Source organism: Fonsecaea erecta (assembly GCF_001651985.1).
Source record: "Fonsecaea erecta strain CBS 125763 chromosome Unknown Scaff3, whole genome shotgun sequence".
Taxonomy (NCBI): domain Eukaryota; kingdom Fungi; phylum Ascomycota; class Eurotiomycetes; order Chaetothyriales; family Herpotrichiellaceae; genus Fonsecaea; species Fonsecaea erecta.
Genome location: NW_017387246.1, coordinates 785,597 through 801,209, shown reverse-complemented (window position 1 = coordinate 801,209; position 15,613 = coordinate 785,597). Strand labels below are relative to the sequence as shown.

The following is a 15,613-nucleotide window of genomic DNA, read 5'->3' as shown; positions in this document are numbered from 1 at the left end:
TCTTCTCAGCATATCCCGTGAGACGCGACTGGAGACCTCCTTGACTGACCCAATTGAGGCTCGTCGACAAATTTATTGTCCCTCTGGAGACGCACTCGTCGCACAGAGCACACCATGGCGAACGCATCGGACATCATAACCTACATCGGCGTCCCGCTGGCCGTCCTGGGCGTCCTCCCTATCATGTACACATTCATGATCGCCATTCTCACACAGCGCAGAATCCGCGCCGCCCTCGTCCACCACGGCCACAGACCTGTGAGCACGACGCGCCCGCACGACGGCTTCACCATCCGCAGCTCCCCCATGACCAGTCTGATCGAAGTCGAATTACCTCGCTACACCATTGCGCCTCTGGAGCGCGGAAATGAGGACTACTGGAAAACCTCGACCGAGGGAAGAGACGCATCACAAGAAGAACATCACCATCTCCTCGCATTGGATCGTGCAGAGAGCACGCTGTCCATGGTCGAAGAAGGTCGCGTGCGTGGCTTTCTGCGGGGTGGCAGCTGGCGGGGCTTCCACTGGAAAAAACTTATCGTGGGCAAAAAGCTGTACAGGATCCAGTATGAGGACGAACTGAGGGAACCGCCTGCAGAGGTGAGCTTCGAGGAGCTAGTGGTCTTTTTGTTGGATTGGGGAGCTGTGCCAGATGGGATGGGTTGGGAGAAACTGAGGAGTGGCGGGTTGTGGACGCCAAGCGGGACGGTGCTGCTCAAGAAACCTGAGGATGATGCAAGGGATGGCGAGGAGAGCAGCAACAAAAGACGAAGGGGCGTAGACTGGGTGCTGCGAACAAGTATGCCGGATGAGAGTGACGGAATATTGAGTCTGACCATACAGTGGTCCCCAGACGACACAACCTCCGTCAGAGACATGAGAGGCGCAGAGAGCTTACCACCTGGCTGGGGACGATTGACTCAGCCTGCCCTGATCGAAGCGAATGAGAAACGTAAGGAGAATGAGACCGACTTGCCGGCGCGGATCGAGAACTGCAAGTCGGCAAACAAACACAGCATGGACAGCACTAGCTTCCGATTCCACACCGAAGATAACCGTGTCCAAAAACTCCTCTGGGAGCACAACAACCTCGAGACCGGCTTCGTCTGCGCACCGTTCCAAAAGTACGAGCAGTCCTCTGCAGGACTATGGTTTACCTGTGCAGCATCGGCTTTGCTGGCACACAAAAATCCCACAAGTGGCGGCCTCTGGGCGTTCGAGACTCCTACGGAGATCAAGACCTTTGTGCGTAAAGACACGATCCCGTGCGGTGTGATGGTCCTCCTCGGCCTGCTCTCCGAAAACGACGCGCCACAGTGGTCATCTGAAAAGGACGACCACAACGACGGCATGCACATGGCGCGGCAACACCAGCAGTGGGTACAAGCCCGACTCGCCGGCGAGAGACTGGAGGCCACCATGCCACCGGAACAAGCCCGGATTCACAAGATGAACCGAGAGTCGAACGAGAGACAACAGCGGCACAACGACATGATGGCTTCCCTCGCCGCGCGAAAGCAGAGGGAAGAAAAGCGGATTATCGACGCGATCGCGAGTCCGAGGATGGACATCAAGCGCGTCAGCGAAGCGTGCCTGACGTGGTTGATCGAGAGGGGAGAGGTGGGCCAGGAATGGACGGTGCACGAGCTGGCCGAGGCCGTGTGTTACCTGATGGTGGTGGATCTCCAAGATTACTCAAGTAAACAACACCACCAGAACGATGACGGGAAAGTGGACGAGGAGCAATCCGGGGAAGCCATGCGGATCGTCGTGATCCTGGACGAATGGATGGCCTGGGCCACGGCCGGAGGCATGAAGAAACAACAGTTCCGTCTGCTGGAGCGAGAAAGGGATAAAGTGGCGTTCTGCTTCGCCGTCGCCCTGGTCGCGGTCGTGGCCGACGCCATGAGTTCGAACAATGCGGGCATGGGCAAGGTCGGGTCGGATATGCTCGAATGTATGAGGTTGTGGAGGAAAGTTCGCTTAGGATAAGAGAGGGCGGGGAGGGAGCTTCTAGTGCGAAATATACGAGGTACGATGACAGACAGGGCCTTTAGTTTATCTCCATCCAGGACTTGTACGTTCTTGGCCAATCTGATCTGATCTGGATCTGATATTACATACATACACCCCTTGGAGGTAATTAGGGAATAGGACTGGACTAGGAAAACGCATCTAATGTTGGTCAGCCTCGGTATTTCCCCCATTCTCGCCCGCTACACCTCAACAAGCTAGTACGCGGAAATACCCCCCTCCCTCCCAATTTATCTTGGCCTTTGGGCTCGGCATAATATCAACTTCAACTGCCGCCTAGGCTTCCAGCTGCTGCTGCTGGCTCTCCCCCCAACCCCGTGTTTGAGGTCTCTGACTTCTCAACCGAGAAAAAGAGGGCGTGAGAGCCTTCTTCATCTTCTGCCTCTGCTCTCTATCAGTGGGTGCAATGATATGCAAAACGCTCCCTGTGGTTGCCCGCCAACCACTTTGTTGTGGATCCTGGCGGAGTGGGTAGGAAGGGCGGATTCGAACTATGTACCGAGTACGCAGCAGAAAAGATTTTCTCTGTGGGCACCTTGCCTGCAGTCCACGCAGAGACTCCGGCCTGCTAATCCCCATCAATCTAATCAAGGCGAGTTTTGACGTTGGGAAATGTATTTTCCAGCTCCAAGCGGCAGCAGGTCGTCTGTCTACAAAGGGCTCCTTTCCCATCCGGGCCTAAGCACACTAAATCCTCAGATCCAATCCTTCGATACCCACACACCAAAAATAAATGAGCAATCAATCGTGTGAAAAAAAGAGCAAAAAGAAATTGAAAGCTGTGCAAGATCCGTGAATCGAACACGGGTCTCATCGATGGCAACGATGAATTCTACCATTGAACCAATCTTGCTTGATATCTGGTGCTAATACCTCTCAAGCCTTGCTGAAGACAGACAAGACAGGATTGAGGATGCCAATTCATGTTTCAGAATATTCTGTGTGTGAATTGTTGACATGATTTCGGTAGCTTTGATACATATACCAGCGATATCTGACAAATGGGTCGGTGAGGAAGGTGGCGATGAGGCAAGACAGGAACAATGCACGACATGTTTACTATATCACTAAACTACTGCATGAATGTACACGGTGCAGAGATCTAGGGAGATTTCTTGGTACTTCGCAGTGTTGAATCGTACAAAAAAGGTTTCTTCAGTAGAGAAGCCGCCCAATTGGACCAATCGCTACAGGCCATGCGACGCAGAAATGTACGCTTGTATAAAAAATGTACTGTCCCGATGCCTTTCCCCCAAGGAACCGTTCAATACGCCCAATGTATAGCCAAGACCAGAAGACCTGGGAATGAGTGAGTGAATCAAATAGGCCATGGTTATGACCGTCCGAGAACTTTCTTCAAGACTTCGCCCAGCTTCTCAGCACAGTCATCCCGTAGGCTCATTGATCGCCACGCAACAAATCGGTCGGGTCTGACGAGGACACATCCATCTTCCTCAACTTCTCTCTTACGCTCCCTGTTCACGGTAAAAGTCAGTAACAAAGATTTTGGAACACATGCCGGGGAACAACTTACCAATCTCGATAGACATCGACCCATTCCTGTCCCCATCCGATGGCGTGGGCGTTAATCTCCACTCCAAGCTCTTTGCCGACCTTCTGTGCGGCCTCAATCCACCTCTCGCCCCCGATACCAGTCAGCAGACAGAATTGTCCATGTCCAGCCAAATCGATCGTCGAGGTGTGGTTCTTCACGGGCATCGTCCGATTTAGCCATGCATGAGGAAGTCGATGGCCCGGGTAAGTGCTGACTTTATGATGCAAAATTGGATCTTCTGGCCATTCGGGCTTTGGTGTGTTGGCCTTGACTTCATCGTCAAGGTACACGGCCGTCGATTCATATCGGTGATTCATTTCGACGCCGATACCGTGGAATTCGTGACTTGTCCCTTCAATCGCTTCATTCACCCGTTTTCGCCTTTCTCGAGCCTCGGGTGTTGCTGTTTTCAAACTGTTGAAGATTTTCATTCTCTGCTCGACTGTTTCTTCCATCAGACCCATTTCTCTCCAGACAGGGACGTGATCTCGGATACCCTGATTCGCGCGGGTAATCACGCCCAAGCCGACAGGTTGCCGTTCGTGACTGAAGGTGTCGAGAATTGCGGGAGACGCGAGACCCTGAGCGACGTATTTGATCTTCCATGCCAGGTTAAACGCATCCTGCACGCAGGTGTTGGATCCGAGGCCATTGAATGGAGGATGTCTGTGCACAGCATCGCCGAGGCAGAAGATGTTTCCTTCGGAGTAGTACTCTGCCACAATCTCATTGATGTACCATTTGGAGACGTCGAGGATTTCCAAGGGAAGATCGTCCCGGCCCACGATTTGTTTGCATCTTTGGAGGTATTGCTCGCGAGTGGGCTCTTTCCACTCTGCCCCAGGCTTGGGAAAGAGAATGAACATCCATCTGGAAGCCTTGATTAGAAGCTGCCGGACGCAAAAACTGAGGGCTTACTCACTCGTTCCATGGTTTGACCATCCTGATCAGTCCGCTCCAGGCGAAATCTGGATATTCCTGCTCGGGTTGAAATACCCAGTGCAGGTTTCCCTTTCTAGCCTCGACATAATTACTCAGATCGACTTTGACCAAGACATTCAAGGCCAATCCCTGACCAGGCTTCTTGATCAAAGGGATCTTGAGCTCTCGAAGGACTTGGCTCCTTGCTCCATCACAGCCAAAAAGATACTGGGAGCGAATGTAGTATTCGGTCCCTGTCAATTCGTCTTTAACTCGGCTGAGGATCTTTCCGTCGGCCTCCTTCTCAAAATTGACGAAGCTGGTTCGGAATCTGACATCCCAGCCTTGGGCTGCAGCTCTTTGAACCAGAATCGGCTCAAAAATCGTTTGCGGCAAGTCGACGTGATGACAGGGAGTAGCTGCTTCATATTCGCCGTGTCTTTTCGGGTCATTGCCCCAGGAATAGATTCGAGCATATTCTTCACCGGTCATATCATGGCACCAGCGGGTGTGCACCATACAGTCGCCCTCGACGGCCTGGGAAAGACACGTTTGTTCCAAATCGATATCGCGAAGACATTCAAAGGCGGCGGGATTCGTAATGTGCGCCCTCGGTGTCTGTGATGTCGTAGCAGCAGCAGCTATCATGATGCCTGTCATCGAGTAAGGTGGATGAGAGAGAAAGCAGGCCAACGAACCCCCAGCTGGACCCGCGCCGACGATGAGGACTGGTGTTTCCACCACTTTCGACTTGATCTCGGGTACGCCGTTGGTAACTGCTGAGCCAGACATGTTGGCGTTGGTCTCTGGGGATAGGCTGTAAGTCCAGTAGTGAAATGATGAGAAACGCTCTGATGGAGGGGTTGTCAGCTCACTGGACAACGTCTTACCATTGTCGATATATACAACTACGGTGTCGGAAATACCCCCTTTCCCCAGACTCCACTGATCTCACATTGCGGGATGGGGCAAGGAAGTGTGACGCCCGAGAGGGCCAATGGCTGTTCCCCCCAAAATGGCCGGCAAGGGGTTCGTGGGTATCGGTTCCTTCGGAACTTGTCAAGGGACCTGGATCCCGATAGATTCATGGCTCTGGGCTCTGACAGCCGGGTATGGGGACACTGTCGATGGTTCGGGAAAAGGAAACGTGGTATGGCTGGATGGACTCTGGCTCCTGGTGCTTGCAAACACTCTCGTAAGCGAATGTAGGACGTAATTGACAGGTGGCATGAGAACACAGCGGATGACTTGGGGATGATGGTTTGGCCGGCAGCTTTGCGTCCTCTGGTCTCTACCAACTGCGGCGAGTTGTTCACAGGTGTTGTGGTGTTGTGTACCTGCGGCCCATGACATCATCAGCTACAATACCACACTCATTTCTCACCCTCGGCCACATCGTCAATCACCATCGTCCAGCTCCCTTCACATCTTAGCAATCACAATAGGCCTCTCTGCTTAGAGATCTCTCTTTCATCTACCCACTGTGCTCCGGTTCGCTCCTGGCAGAGTGACCTCATCAAGCGCCATGCTATTGCGAACCGTGATACGACCCTCCCTCTCCTTTCCTTCGGCCTTGAGATCAATATCTGCTCCTCTCGCACGGCCAGCTTTCAAACGCCCTGTTCTCGTTGCCTTCGGCCTCACGGCGACCCTTCCTTTCGTGTATCCTTCGTCCGTCATCAGGCTCGACTCTTCACCTTATTCACCACCTCCTGCGGGTGCTGCGGAGTTTAGCAGCTCCTCCTCGTCCTCCTCAAATCCCCGCGGAGCCAAAACTCCTCTCACAAAGGATGGAAAGACGATCAATCCTGCTGCAGTAAAGCAAATAAGTTTGGGTTCGATCCTAGGCCTGGCTGCGGGAGTGCTCCTGTCGGCGTTTTCTACAAGTTTAACATTACTGCTCGGACTGGGCATTGTCGTGTGGCAGCTGGCCGCTCGAAGAGGATATAATTTCATCCCAGTGGATCGCCTGCAACGATACTTCAAGAACATCGATGTTCGCAGTGCCGTCAATGACAACCTGGCCTTTAAAATCAGCTTCGGACTTATGTTTGCCCTTGCCGCCTTTGGTGAGTTTTGAGGGCTTACCACTGACCGATTGACGAGTAATGTCAGTGGGGATTATATATCCGTTGAACAACAAAGGTCCGCATTCGAGTCCAAAAAAGGAATCGTCTCGCTTTCAGATGGTCGGCTCGACCAGATCATAGGATCCTTGACGGACACAATCTGATTGATGCAAAATCCTCGCTTTTTTTTCAGGGTGGGAGGCAAGGCCGGAAGATCAAAATTGTTTAAGTGGAACAGCGCCGTATACACACCAAGGTGCTAAAACCGGGCCAGGGGCATATGTGTTGGCTGTACCGGACAAAATCTCATCGACAAAAGGGTTTCGCGGGCGATTGATTTCATCCAGAATCCGAGTTGAGAACTGCAGTATCCCCAGACGAAAGGCTCGAATTCTTGAGGGGTTTTGCCAGATGATTGCGATACAGAAAAAGTTGGGCGGTGTCTTCCATTGCAATATCCAACCATATCCCCGGCAGTGGTCTATGATATCTATCCCTCCACGTGCCGTTCTAGAATGCCTGCAACCAGCTATCTCAAAGTTCACTCGTTCAAGTTTTCGAGCTCATTGGACCGTGTATCTAGTATTTCCCGTTCCACCCTCTATCTGACATGAAATGGTCTAATCCAATGATGGAAGATGTCTGTTTATCCTCGTCGACTTTCGAAACAAAAGCATCTGTGGCTAGCTCCCCTCCCCGCTCGGTGCAGCCTTGTCGCCAAGTAGACTCTCGTGGGACTCGTTGGAAGCGTCACCAAGATCGCTCCAGCTCGTATCCACGCGGCGACCGGAGCCGCCGCTGCTTCTCTCGGGCCTGCCGGGCGCGTGTCCATCCTCCGGTCCTGCTGCACTGCTCGTCCCGCTCCCTACTATCCTGCCTTGGGGCAATTGATTCATGGCGTCCTCCTCGGCGTCCAGGCCCCTGTTGAACCACCAGAACAGGCCGCCGGCGACGAAGGCCACGGCGCCCATGACGCCGAAGTTCCACACCAGGTACGGGTCGCGCGCGAGCCACAGGAAGCCCTCGCCGATGACGTTGGCCACGGCGCTCATGCACAGCGAGAAGGCCTGCACCATCGAGCGCATGTTGCGCGGCGCCTTGGTGAAGGCGTACTCGATCGATGTGATGCTGGCGAGGATCTCGCTGATCGCCACGAGTAGGTAGATCGGGGCTTGGTAGGCGATCGAGACGGAGGCCGGGGGACAGTCTCGGGTGGTGTCGCCGCCGCCGCCACCATCCGTCACGACGGGTTGGCCCTCGGAGGGATAGTAGCCGCACTCGTTGTGTGTGTAGATGTACTTTTGCAAAAAGGCCGCGTACACCATGGCGGCAGCGCCGAACCAGAATCCGAGCGTGATTTTCCTGATCGGCGTCAGTTTCACCCCCCGTTTGGTCAGGCTCGGATAGATGATCAGATCACAGATCGGGATCAGAATGATCAGGGCCAACGGGTCCAGGTTCGAGACAATCTCCGGAGGCACACCGGCATGCCTCATCGTGTCTGCTTGAGATGTTAGGTTATTATTCACTTGGTTGTACGTGAGCCAGTACAGTGGAAACCAGAGCAGAACGGAGCAGGCTTTCACGCCTCGACGCAGTTCCGACACCCATGCGTCGTCGAAGATCATCCAGGACGGCCGCTTACGGGGCGGGATACGGGATGGCTGCAAGGCGGTCCAGAAGGTAGTCGTCTTGCGGACATTGCGGATTGTGCGAAGAGGGTTCCAGGACCAATATGGCCGAATGGCATAGAGGAGTGTCTTGACAGTGGGGCCCAGTACCGAGCCTTGTGGAGGAGCGAGGCGGTAATTCTTCTTGTTCAGGACGAGTATGAGAGGGCAGAGGAGGAACATCAGCGTCGGCAGCAGGAAAGCGAGGTAGTACCCGACATACAACGCGGCGTAGGACATGGAGATCTGGCCTATCAAGGCGCCGATGTTGATGAAAAGGTAGAACCAGTTGTATATTCTCGCCGACGTCATGGCTGGATCGATAATCACACGCTCTCCACTCTTAGGGTCGATCGAAACGCGGAGTTTCTCTGACACAATTTGCTCAGCAATGAGAGGCGAAATGTTCGGTTTGAACCCGCCCGTCCCGAGCCCGAAGACGACGAGGGCGATCACGAAAGATATGAAAGCAGTGCTGGTGTTTGCTAGCACAGAAGGCAAGGCACTGATGGTGAGAAGAACATGGCCGATGACAGCGATGCCGATTGCCAACATGATCGTTTTATATCTACGAGATCTCGTCAGTAACTGTTGAGGGCTGAGCATCATGTTCAGGTAAGTGAGTGTTACCTTCCAAGGTAGGTATCCGCCAACCATGCTCCCGGCAGAGGAGTCACGTAGCACCAAAAGGCGAAGAAAGTGCCCAGGCCAGTCGCCATCTGCTGGCCCTGACCCAGCGCACCAGGGTTGTTGTCTGTGTCTCCACCCGGGTTGGGCGCTCGACCAGTTGGCGTGAGTAGGCGTCGCTGGACGAAGTTCTGAAACAGGATTTGCGTGCCATAGTAAGAGAACCGTTCGCATAGTTCGACAAAGGCGACCGTGTAGACACGCCAGGGGATCTTATCGGCCACGCGGGGAAGAGTCTCCAGTTCCACCTTGGTCGGATACACGGTATCCTCATCAGAGGAGTGCGGAGATATCAACGGTTTGTCTTCTGTCCGGGCGGTCAGCTCATAAGCGTTACTCTTTCAGAAGTCTCGTCTTGCCTGGCTCATCCAGCATTTCCGAAAGGCTGGTCCTTCGCAGCCCGTCGTTGGAATGTCGCAGCACGCCATTCTCTGAATGCTGGGGAGAGTGCCGTAGCGGCAACGGTGCTCCCGTGAGCGCCTCGAGTTCAACGTCATGCATCTTTAGATGCGAACCAATCTTCAAGTTTGAAGATCATTCGCAGCAACTGTCCTCTGAGTAAGATGAAATGCCTCGGCGTCACAAACGGTGGCCGCGAAGAGACAAAGATAGTTCATCAGACCTGTTGCTGAGGGAAGCAATGGATCATTCTCGATCTGGTGCTTTATGGATGGAGAGATTGTCTGAAGAACACAGCTGCAATTAACATGGCACTGAACAAGGCACTGAGATATATCTTCGCAAAGCTGACGCCAGAGGGGCAGTTGATGATAACGGATTATCGCGACCCGCTCCACTTGATCATCGTCGATATGGCTCTTTGTCAGCTTCAGCATACAACTGGCAGGTGTAAAGTAACCTGAGCCATGAATATATCGTCAGGCCGACGTCGATTAGGGGAATTTCAAAGGAGGATTGTGAGCCATGAGACCAGCAGTCGAATAGGGGGCCGATCCGGATTAAATGTTCATCCGGTTTCCGGTTTGGGGTTTCAACGAGGCATACAGCAGGTCATTCCGAACCTAACTATTCGTCCGTCGCGACATCAATGCTACGTAACAGATGTGAAAAAGCAAGTCTTGCCATTATCGATAGCTGGAGGTGGTGTGGCACGAGTAATTACAGCCCCCATGTAAATTGGGATTTATATCTCGCTGGAGAAATACACCAGGCCATACACCCACCGCTTTCACTGACACAAATAACCTGCATTGCCCTATCTCTCCTGGATGCTCTATTCCTCTCTGTCATGGGGCGGTCGTCATCGATTTATGTGCGCTATGGCCGTGCACACGTCTTAGGCAAGCACACCGAACAGCGACTTCGTCCTCGTCCAGTACTCGGCTGCAGACTTAATGACCGCCTTCTCCACGGGCTCAGCGGATGTATCTCGCCCTAGTGCAATGCTGAGATATACTTCGTCAAACTCGTTCTCCATGTACCAGGCCTTGAAATCAGATTCGAAGATATGAGAGCTGACAGCTTTCTTGACCAGCTCAACCACGGGAAGAGACCATAAATCGGTGCCACCAATCTCCAGCATGATCTTACATAGTTGTCGTAAAGTAGAGAATGCACAGGGCGAGGGCATGTTGTCAGGCAGCATGTCCTTATTCCATTTCATCGACTTCTTCCTGCCTTCTCTTGACGTGGACAGATGGAGACTGACCTCTTTAGCCACGAGAAGATGTAGCTTGCGAACAAGCGCAGGGAGCTTCGCAAATCTTGCTTGCTCCGGAAATGCATGCTGCAAGGAGGTCATAGAAACCCTAATAGAGCGCAGCAACGCCACGATATGGGAAACAGTCTTTGTTTCTCCCGCCACTTGAGTTGCTTTTTCCGTGATACTTGCCTCGTATTCTAGCAATGCCCTCTGCAACGCGGCTTGTAGATTGTTGCAGTACAAACTTAAGTCCGCTTCGCACAGATCTCTGATCAGATCAGAAGCTTCGTCTTCGTTCTCTTCCTCGGGTTCTTCGATGATATCTCTCCATCTTATCTTCGCGATCTCCTTGAACTGGTCGAATGCACTATTCGTGGTCGCGATCCACGTATTCAATGACTTTGAAGCTTTCGACAATGCCACATTATTGCCTTCATGGCGTTTTCTGATACGGGTGATGAGCTTCGCTCCCCCAGCGTCCAGATTGGTTAGTGCAAGCTCTGCGTCCCAAAGCGATTTGGTGGTCCTGCTAACGGCAAGTTTGTCGAGGAGCAACGTCGTGATGTGAACCAGACGAGCACTTTGATTGTGGCAAATGTCGTGCACTCTCTTGTTCACAGCTTGGGCGATCTGATCTTTGATGTCCGACCCTGCTGGCAACGAAAAGTAGAAAGGGAGCAGAATGGCGTAAAGCTCTTGCCGCAACTCCAGCACCTCCGCTATCTGGTCTATTGTGGGAAGATATTGGCCCAGTGCATCAGAAAATGCTCGTAAGCTCTCTTGAGACCATGTCTCCAGTTTAGCTTGCGTCTCCTCAGATGTGGCCGCACTCCTCTTGAAGTATGGAACAAATGACCGTATCTCATCTGGAATCAACGAAAAAGTCTGATCAAGGCCCAGGGACTCCAGGTCCCTAATAGACGGATCCTCCAAGATCGGTCGCTTCTGCAGGTGATTGATAGACTCGATCATGGGGCGTCCTATCAATGACTTGAAAGTCTGCAAGGATAAGATTTGATACCGTAAGGCTTGACAGATGGTGGATTGTTGGCGAGAGGCGGTCAGCTGACGCCGGATTTTCTCAAGCCTGAGCTGGCGCATCTGCGCCAGGGCATCCTCCGAAGAACTGCTTGTGACCAAACAGTAGGCACATATTGACTCGAGAAGATCCGACAACGTTGACATAGGGTTGGTCAGGCTAGCTTCTGTTCGTAGAAGCAGTTGCCGCCGAAGCGCACCAAGCTTGTTCCGCAGGGAATCGAGGCTCCTGATCAGCGTGTCCTGGTCGCCCAGTGACTTCAACAATAACCTCGAAACGACTATCAGTTGAGCACACCGCAAGATGTGCTGGTCACGGAGAGATGAAGCTGCAGTCGTGCAGCAGCGTTGCAGGAGGCGAAACTGGGCCAGCGCCACTTTGTCGGCTGGCAGAGGCCGGGGAGAGGCATCTTGTTGGGGTGGTCTGCAATTGTGACTGATTGACAGGAGGTTGTCCTCCGCAGTTCTGGTCTGTGCATCTAAGACGACAATGGCTTCGGCAGTCGCCAAAAGCTCACGATAGCTCCCACTGGTATTCCCAGGAGAGAGTCAGTATTGTGGGATTGTACGTGCCGCCAGCGAAAGCAGAAGATGTAGCGTACCCAACGAGAGCCCGGAGCTTGTCTTTGTTTTGTGCAGCACTTGCCCGCAGCTGCTTTTCAATCACCCTGGTTTGTGGGATGCGATGGTTTTCGAAAGCATGCTGCCAGCTGATGATCGTCGTGGTAGTGTCCATCATGGAAGTGGCTGGGTGCGGAATGCCTGGTTGATACAGACGTTTTTGTGATCTGTAGAGGCCACGCTGGAAGAGACCGCGTCGGCCATCCAGGTGCTTCGCCGTAGAAGCCTGCGGTTAGATTCAAGACACCACGCATCTACGAGCAGGGACAATGTTCATTTCTGTTGGTCAAGCGTGAGCAAGCCTTTCATGCAGGCTCAACATTAATATACAGATTCTGAAGACTGGGGTCTTCTTCTAATGAGTCTAGAATGGTCTGCACCTCTTGCTCCTGTTCTGCGGACAGGGTAATCATGGAATCCTCATTCGGCATGTATACCACCTCTGCCTTTTCCACCTGGATTCCCAATTTGTTTTGGAGTCTCTGGGCGACAGCTATGACATCGCCAGGCTCTGTCTCGACCACCAGCTTGTTCTCTTCCGACGCAATGTCGAGGGCGCCCGCCTCGATCGCATCCTCCAGGGCGTCCTCAACACCGATCTTTTCCTGCTCTTCAAACGAGACTCGCCCCTTTTTCTCGAACATGAACGCGGTAGGAGTGACTGTGCCGCCGGCTTTCGTGATGATATAGCGGATGTCCGTCAGAGTCCTCGCCTTGTTGTCGGTCTGGCACTCAATCATGGCAGCAACGCCGTGAGGTAGCATGGCTTCGATGGTGACATTTTCAAGAGCTTGGCCACTGGGAGATTTTCCCTGTCCTTTGGCGATGGCGTTCTCGATGGCAGTCTTTGAAAGCTGGCCCTTTTTCGCAACTGCGATCGCATGCGCGAGTCTAGAGTTCATACTGGGATCAGGCCCGCCCACTGTATTACCATCAGTCTCTGACCGCCGGGCTTGAAGTTATCCTGTCCATGTCTTACACTTTGAAGCCATGATAATATCTGCAGATAGGTGGGTCCGGACCCTGCTCTTCGCCGCATCTGCTTTGCCCTTGTCATGTTTGATCTTTGCCCACTTGCTGTGTCCAGACAACCGGGTTTGGCAGCTTGACCAGTGCCGGCATGGCGCCTGAAAGCTCTCGAAGGAGAGACGTGACCTCCAGAGCTGGCGCGCACCCATGCAAAAGACAGATTGCTCTCGATGAACAACAACGATGGTGGTCAGCTTCCCCAGAACGACAGTGGACGGGAAAACGCCAGAGGAAAATATCGGTTGGGGCATAGCGGCTGAATGGCAACTGCGCCTATTGGCTTTATGTTTATCCGTAACTGGCCGTATCTACAGCGCCACCCGAACCATTCGAGCACAGTTTGCCTTGTCCAACACGGCATCATCGAAACTTTTGAATTCGACGTCACTTGAGCTCTCAATCCACTTCGATCAATGCTCGGAGAAGCTGGGCTGTGGATTACATGTCTGAATCCCCGTGACTAAGTTGTAATTTCACCGCTTCACCCATTGTCTTGCTCGTCAGACGGGGTCTGTACCTCTGGCTCCTCTATCTTCCAGTATAGTAGAGAATCGCTCGTGTCTCTCAGACTTTCCCCTCCCACGCCCTATATACTTAGGGGATTGGCTGCCATGAATGCAGAAGGAAACGTTCATTGGGTGACTTGAATCTCTTACGAATGAGGGATGCACCCATGGTTTCTGCCGACGGCATCAAACTCGCTATTTCTGGCTGCGAAAGACCGTGAAGCTTGCCTGCCGATTCTGGCATGTTACGTACTTGTATTATTATGTACCTCGTACTTGGAGCACCCAAGTTAGCTTGAAGAGCTCGCTACTCGTAACTGTCATCGTAGTGGCTCGGGCATCCTGAACTAGCGCATGGTGGCTAGAGCCAGTCAGCCAGGAACCCTACTCCGTACAGACCCCTGGAAGCTCAGCCTGATCGTCGTTTCGAAAGTCGACCAACATCAGCATCCGAACCAGGAGAGAACGCTAGATCGGCTGTTTGAAAAGCCGCGTCGCGAGACTTGTTTAGTCCATGAAGCATTGCCCAGCCATTCGTTTGCAGGGTTTTGTCTAGGAGCAGCTTGGTGATGCCTCGGCTCTGCCGTTCACGCCTTCTCATGTCTTAGAGTAAGTATTGAGAGATGTCTCAATTTTCCAAACTCGGTGAGAACATCAGGGCAGCTAAAGGGAGTATGTTATAGATCTAATCTGTCTCGAGTTTTGAGAAGACGATTGGGAATGAAAACCCCTACCATGTGCACGGTGGAGTCCTTTCGGTGGGTAAGGAAGGGTATGGTTTGCATTCAGCTAACGCTTTATGATAATTTTCCGCTTCGATGCACGTTCGGTGTCCACGGTGCATGGTTCGCCCCCCCCCCACCCGATTGAAAATCTTGCCTAGCATTGTATCATAGTGTATGGTAAGCTGATACAGTGGTATTGTCATGATTGGTCGATCGAGATCGTCGTCTGACTTGCCATGTGGTTCCTCCCCAAGACGCCAGGAGCTCCCACGCGAAACGAGATGTGCTGCTAGTGTAAGGCATGTGGTCTGTTGATGAACTCTTTTTTCACGTCAAGCAAACAATATCCTCGAAGCTTGCTCACTCCCAATTCACTTCTTGTAGACGTTACCATTGGGAGCAGTGTAAGTCGAGCCTCCAGATCCGTTGTTGTGATAGGTGCTGCCATTGGCGTTGGAGTAGTAGTAGGAGCCATCTGCAGGAAAAGCATTGGTATAGCTTTGGATATCGAGAAGAGGTTGCTTACCAGAATTGGAGTAGTGGTAGGCGTTACCCCCAGGCTGAGTGCGCGTGTCCCAGCTGTTTCCCTACATCTACGGATTAGCCAACGGGAAGACTGGGACCTATCAAGGCCATGATGGTTCTTACTGCAGTATTGACGCCAGTGTTGGTGACTTGGTACGGGTAGTACGAGCTGCCGGATGAACCAGTTCCCGAGCTGGTATTGTCCTTGCCAGACATTTTGAACGGTGGCAGGGTGGTGCAGTGGGAGCAGTGATAGGTCAGATTCGTCGGAGGTAGCTAGAATGCAGAATGCAGCACAATTTTCGTGGCAATGTAACCGTGGAGAGAGGCGGCACAGTGATTGTTAGTCGAAGCTGTGGATTTAGAAGCTGGTGAGACGGAAACGCAGTTGGCCTGTGAAGCTCGGCCCCTTTGTAGCCCCCATTTTTAGTCAGCAGCATTCACCAGCCATTTGGTCTCTGCTTCCTTCTCAATTAACTCGCGACCTTTTTCACTTTCCTTTACCTTAGCGTTGGCGGAGGTGGATTACAGCTGCCCTCGTTATTGTTCGCTTTATTGCGCTATCGTCCA

At 52.7% G+C, this 15,613-nt stretch overlaps 6 protein-coding genes and 1 non-coding gene across 7 annotated transcripts; 2 read left to right on the top strand and 5 right to left on the bottom strand.

Moving 5' to 3' along the window:
- Positions 1–114: 114 nt before the first annotated feature.
- AYL99_03537 (hypothetical protein) lies at positions 115–1,992 on the top strand (the record flags this gene model as incomplete). The annotated part of the gene is made up of 1 exon (XM_018835051.1): positions 115–1,992. The coding sequence occupies one exon, from the start codon at positions 115–117 to the stop codon at positions 1,990–1,992; it is 1,878 nt and encodes a 625-aa protein (XP_018694701.1).
- Positions 1,993–2,815: 823 nt separating this feature from the next.
- On the bottom strand, positions 2,816–2,887 carry AYL99_03536. Its single transcript has one exon. It is a non-coding gene; the product is annotated as a tRNA-Gly (tRNA).
- Positions 2,888–3,367: 480 nt separating this feature from the next.
- On the bottom strand, positions 3,368–5,302 carry AYL99_03534 (hypothetical protein; the record flags this gene model as incomplete). The annotated part of the gene is made up of 3 exons (XM_018835050.1): positions 3,368–3,509; positions 3,569–4,459; positions 4,512–5,302. 3 exons carry the CDS (start codon positions 5,300–5,302, stop codon positions 3,368–3,370), a joined length of 1,824 nt encoding a protein of 607 aa, XP_018694700.1.
- Positions 5,303–6,035: 733 nt separating this feature from the next.
- Positions 6,036–6,590, top strand: AYL99_03533 (hypothetical protein; the record flags this gene model as incomplete). Its single annotated transcript, XM_018835049.1, has 1 exon — positions 6,036–6,590. One exon carries the CDS (start codon positions 6,036–6,038, stop codon positions 6,588–6,590), a length of 555 nt encoding a protein of 184 aa, XP_018694699.1.
- Positions 6,591–7,262: 672 nt separating this feature from the next.
- AYL99_03532 (hypothetical protein) lies at positions 7,263–12,373 on the bottom strand (the record flags this gene model as incomplete). The annotated part of the gene is made up of 4 exons (XM_018835048.1): positions 7,263–8,817; positions 8,880–9,243; positions 10,248–12,166; positions 12,240–12,373. 4 exons carry the CDS (start codon positions 12,371–12,373, stop codon positions 7,263–7,265), a joined length of 3,972 nt encoding a protein of 1,323 aa, XP_018694698.1.
- A 190-nt stretch (positions 12,374–12,563) lies between these two features.
- AYL99_03531 (hypothetical protein) lies at positions 12,564–13,250 on the bottom strand (the record flags this gene model as incomplete). Its single annotated transcript, XM_018835047.1, has 2 exons — positions 12,564–13,180; positions 13,238–13,250. 2 exons carry the CDS (start codon positions 13,248–13,250, stop codon positions 12,564–12,566), a joined length of 630 nt encoding a protein of 209 aa, XP_018694697.1.
- Positions 13,251–14,889: 1,639 nt separating this feature from the next.
- On the bottom strand, positions 14,890–15,259 carry AYL99_03530 (hypothetical protein; the record flags this gene model as incomplete). Its single annotated transcript, XM_018835046.1, has 2 exons — positions 14,890–15,105; positions 15,167–15,259. The coding sequence occupies 2 exons, from the start codon at positions 15,257–15,259 to the stop codon at positions 14,890–14,892; spliced, it is 309 nt and encodes a 102-aa protein (XP_018694696.1).
- Positions 15,260–15,613: the final 354 nt, after the last annotated feature.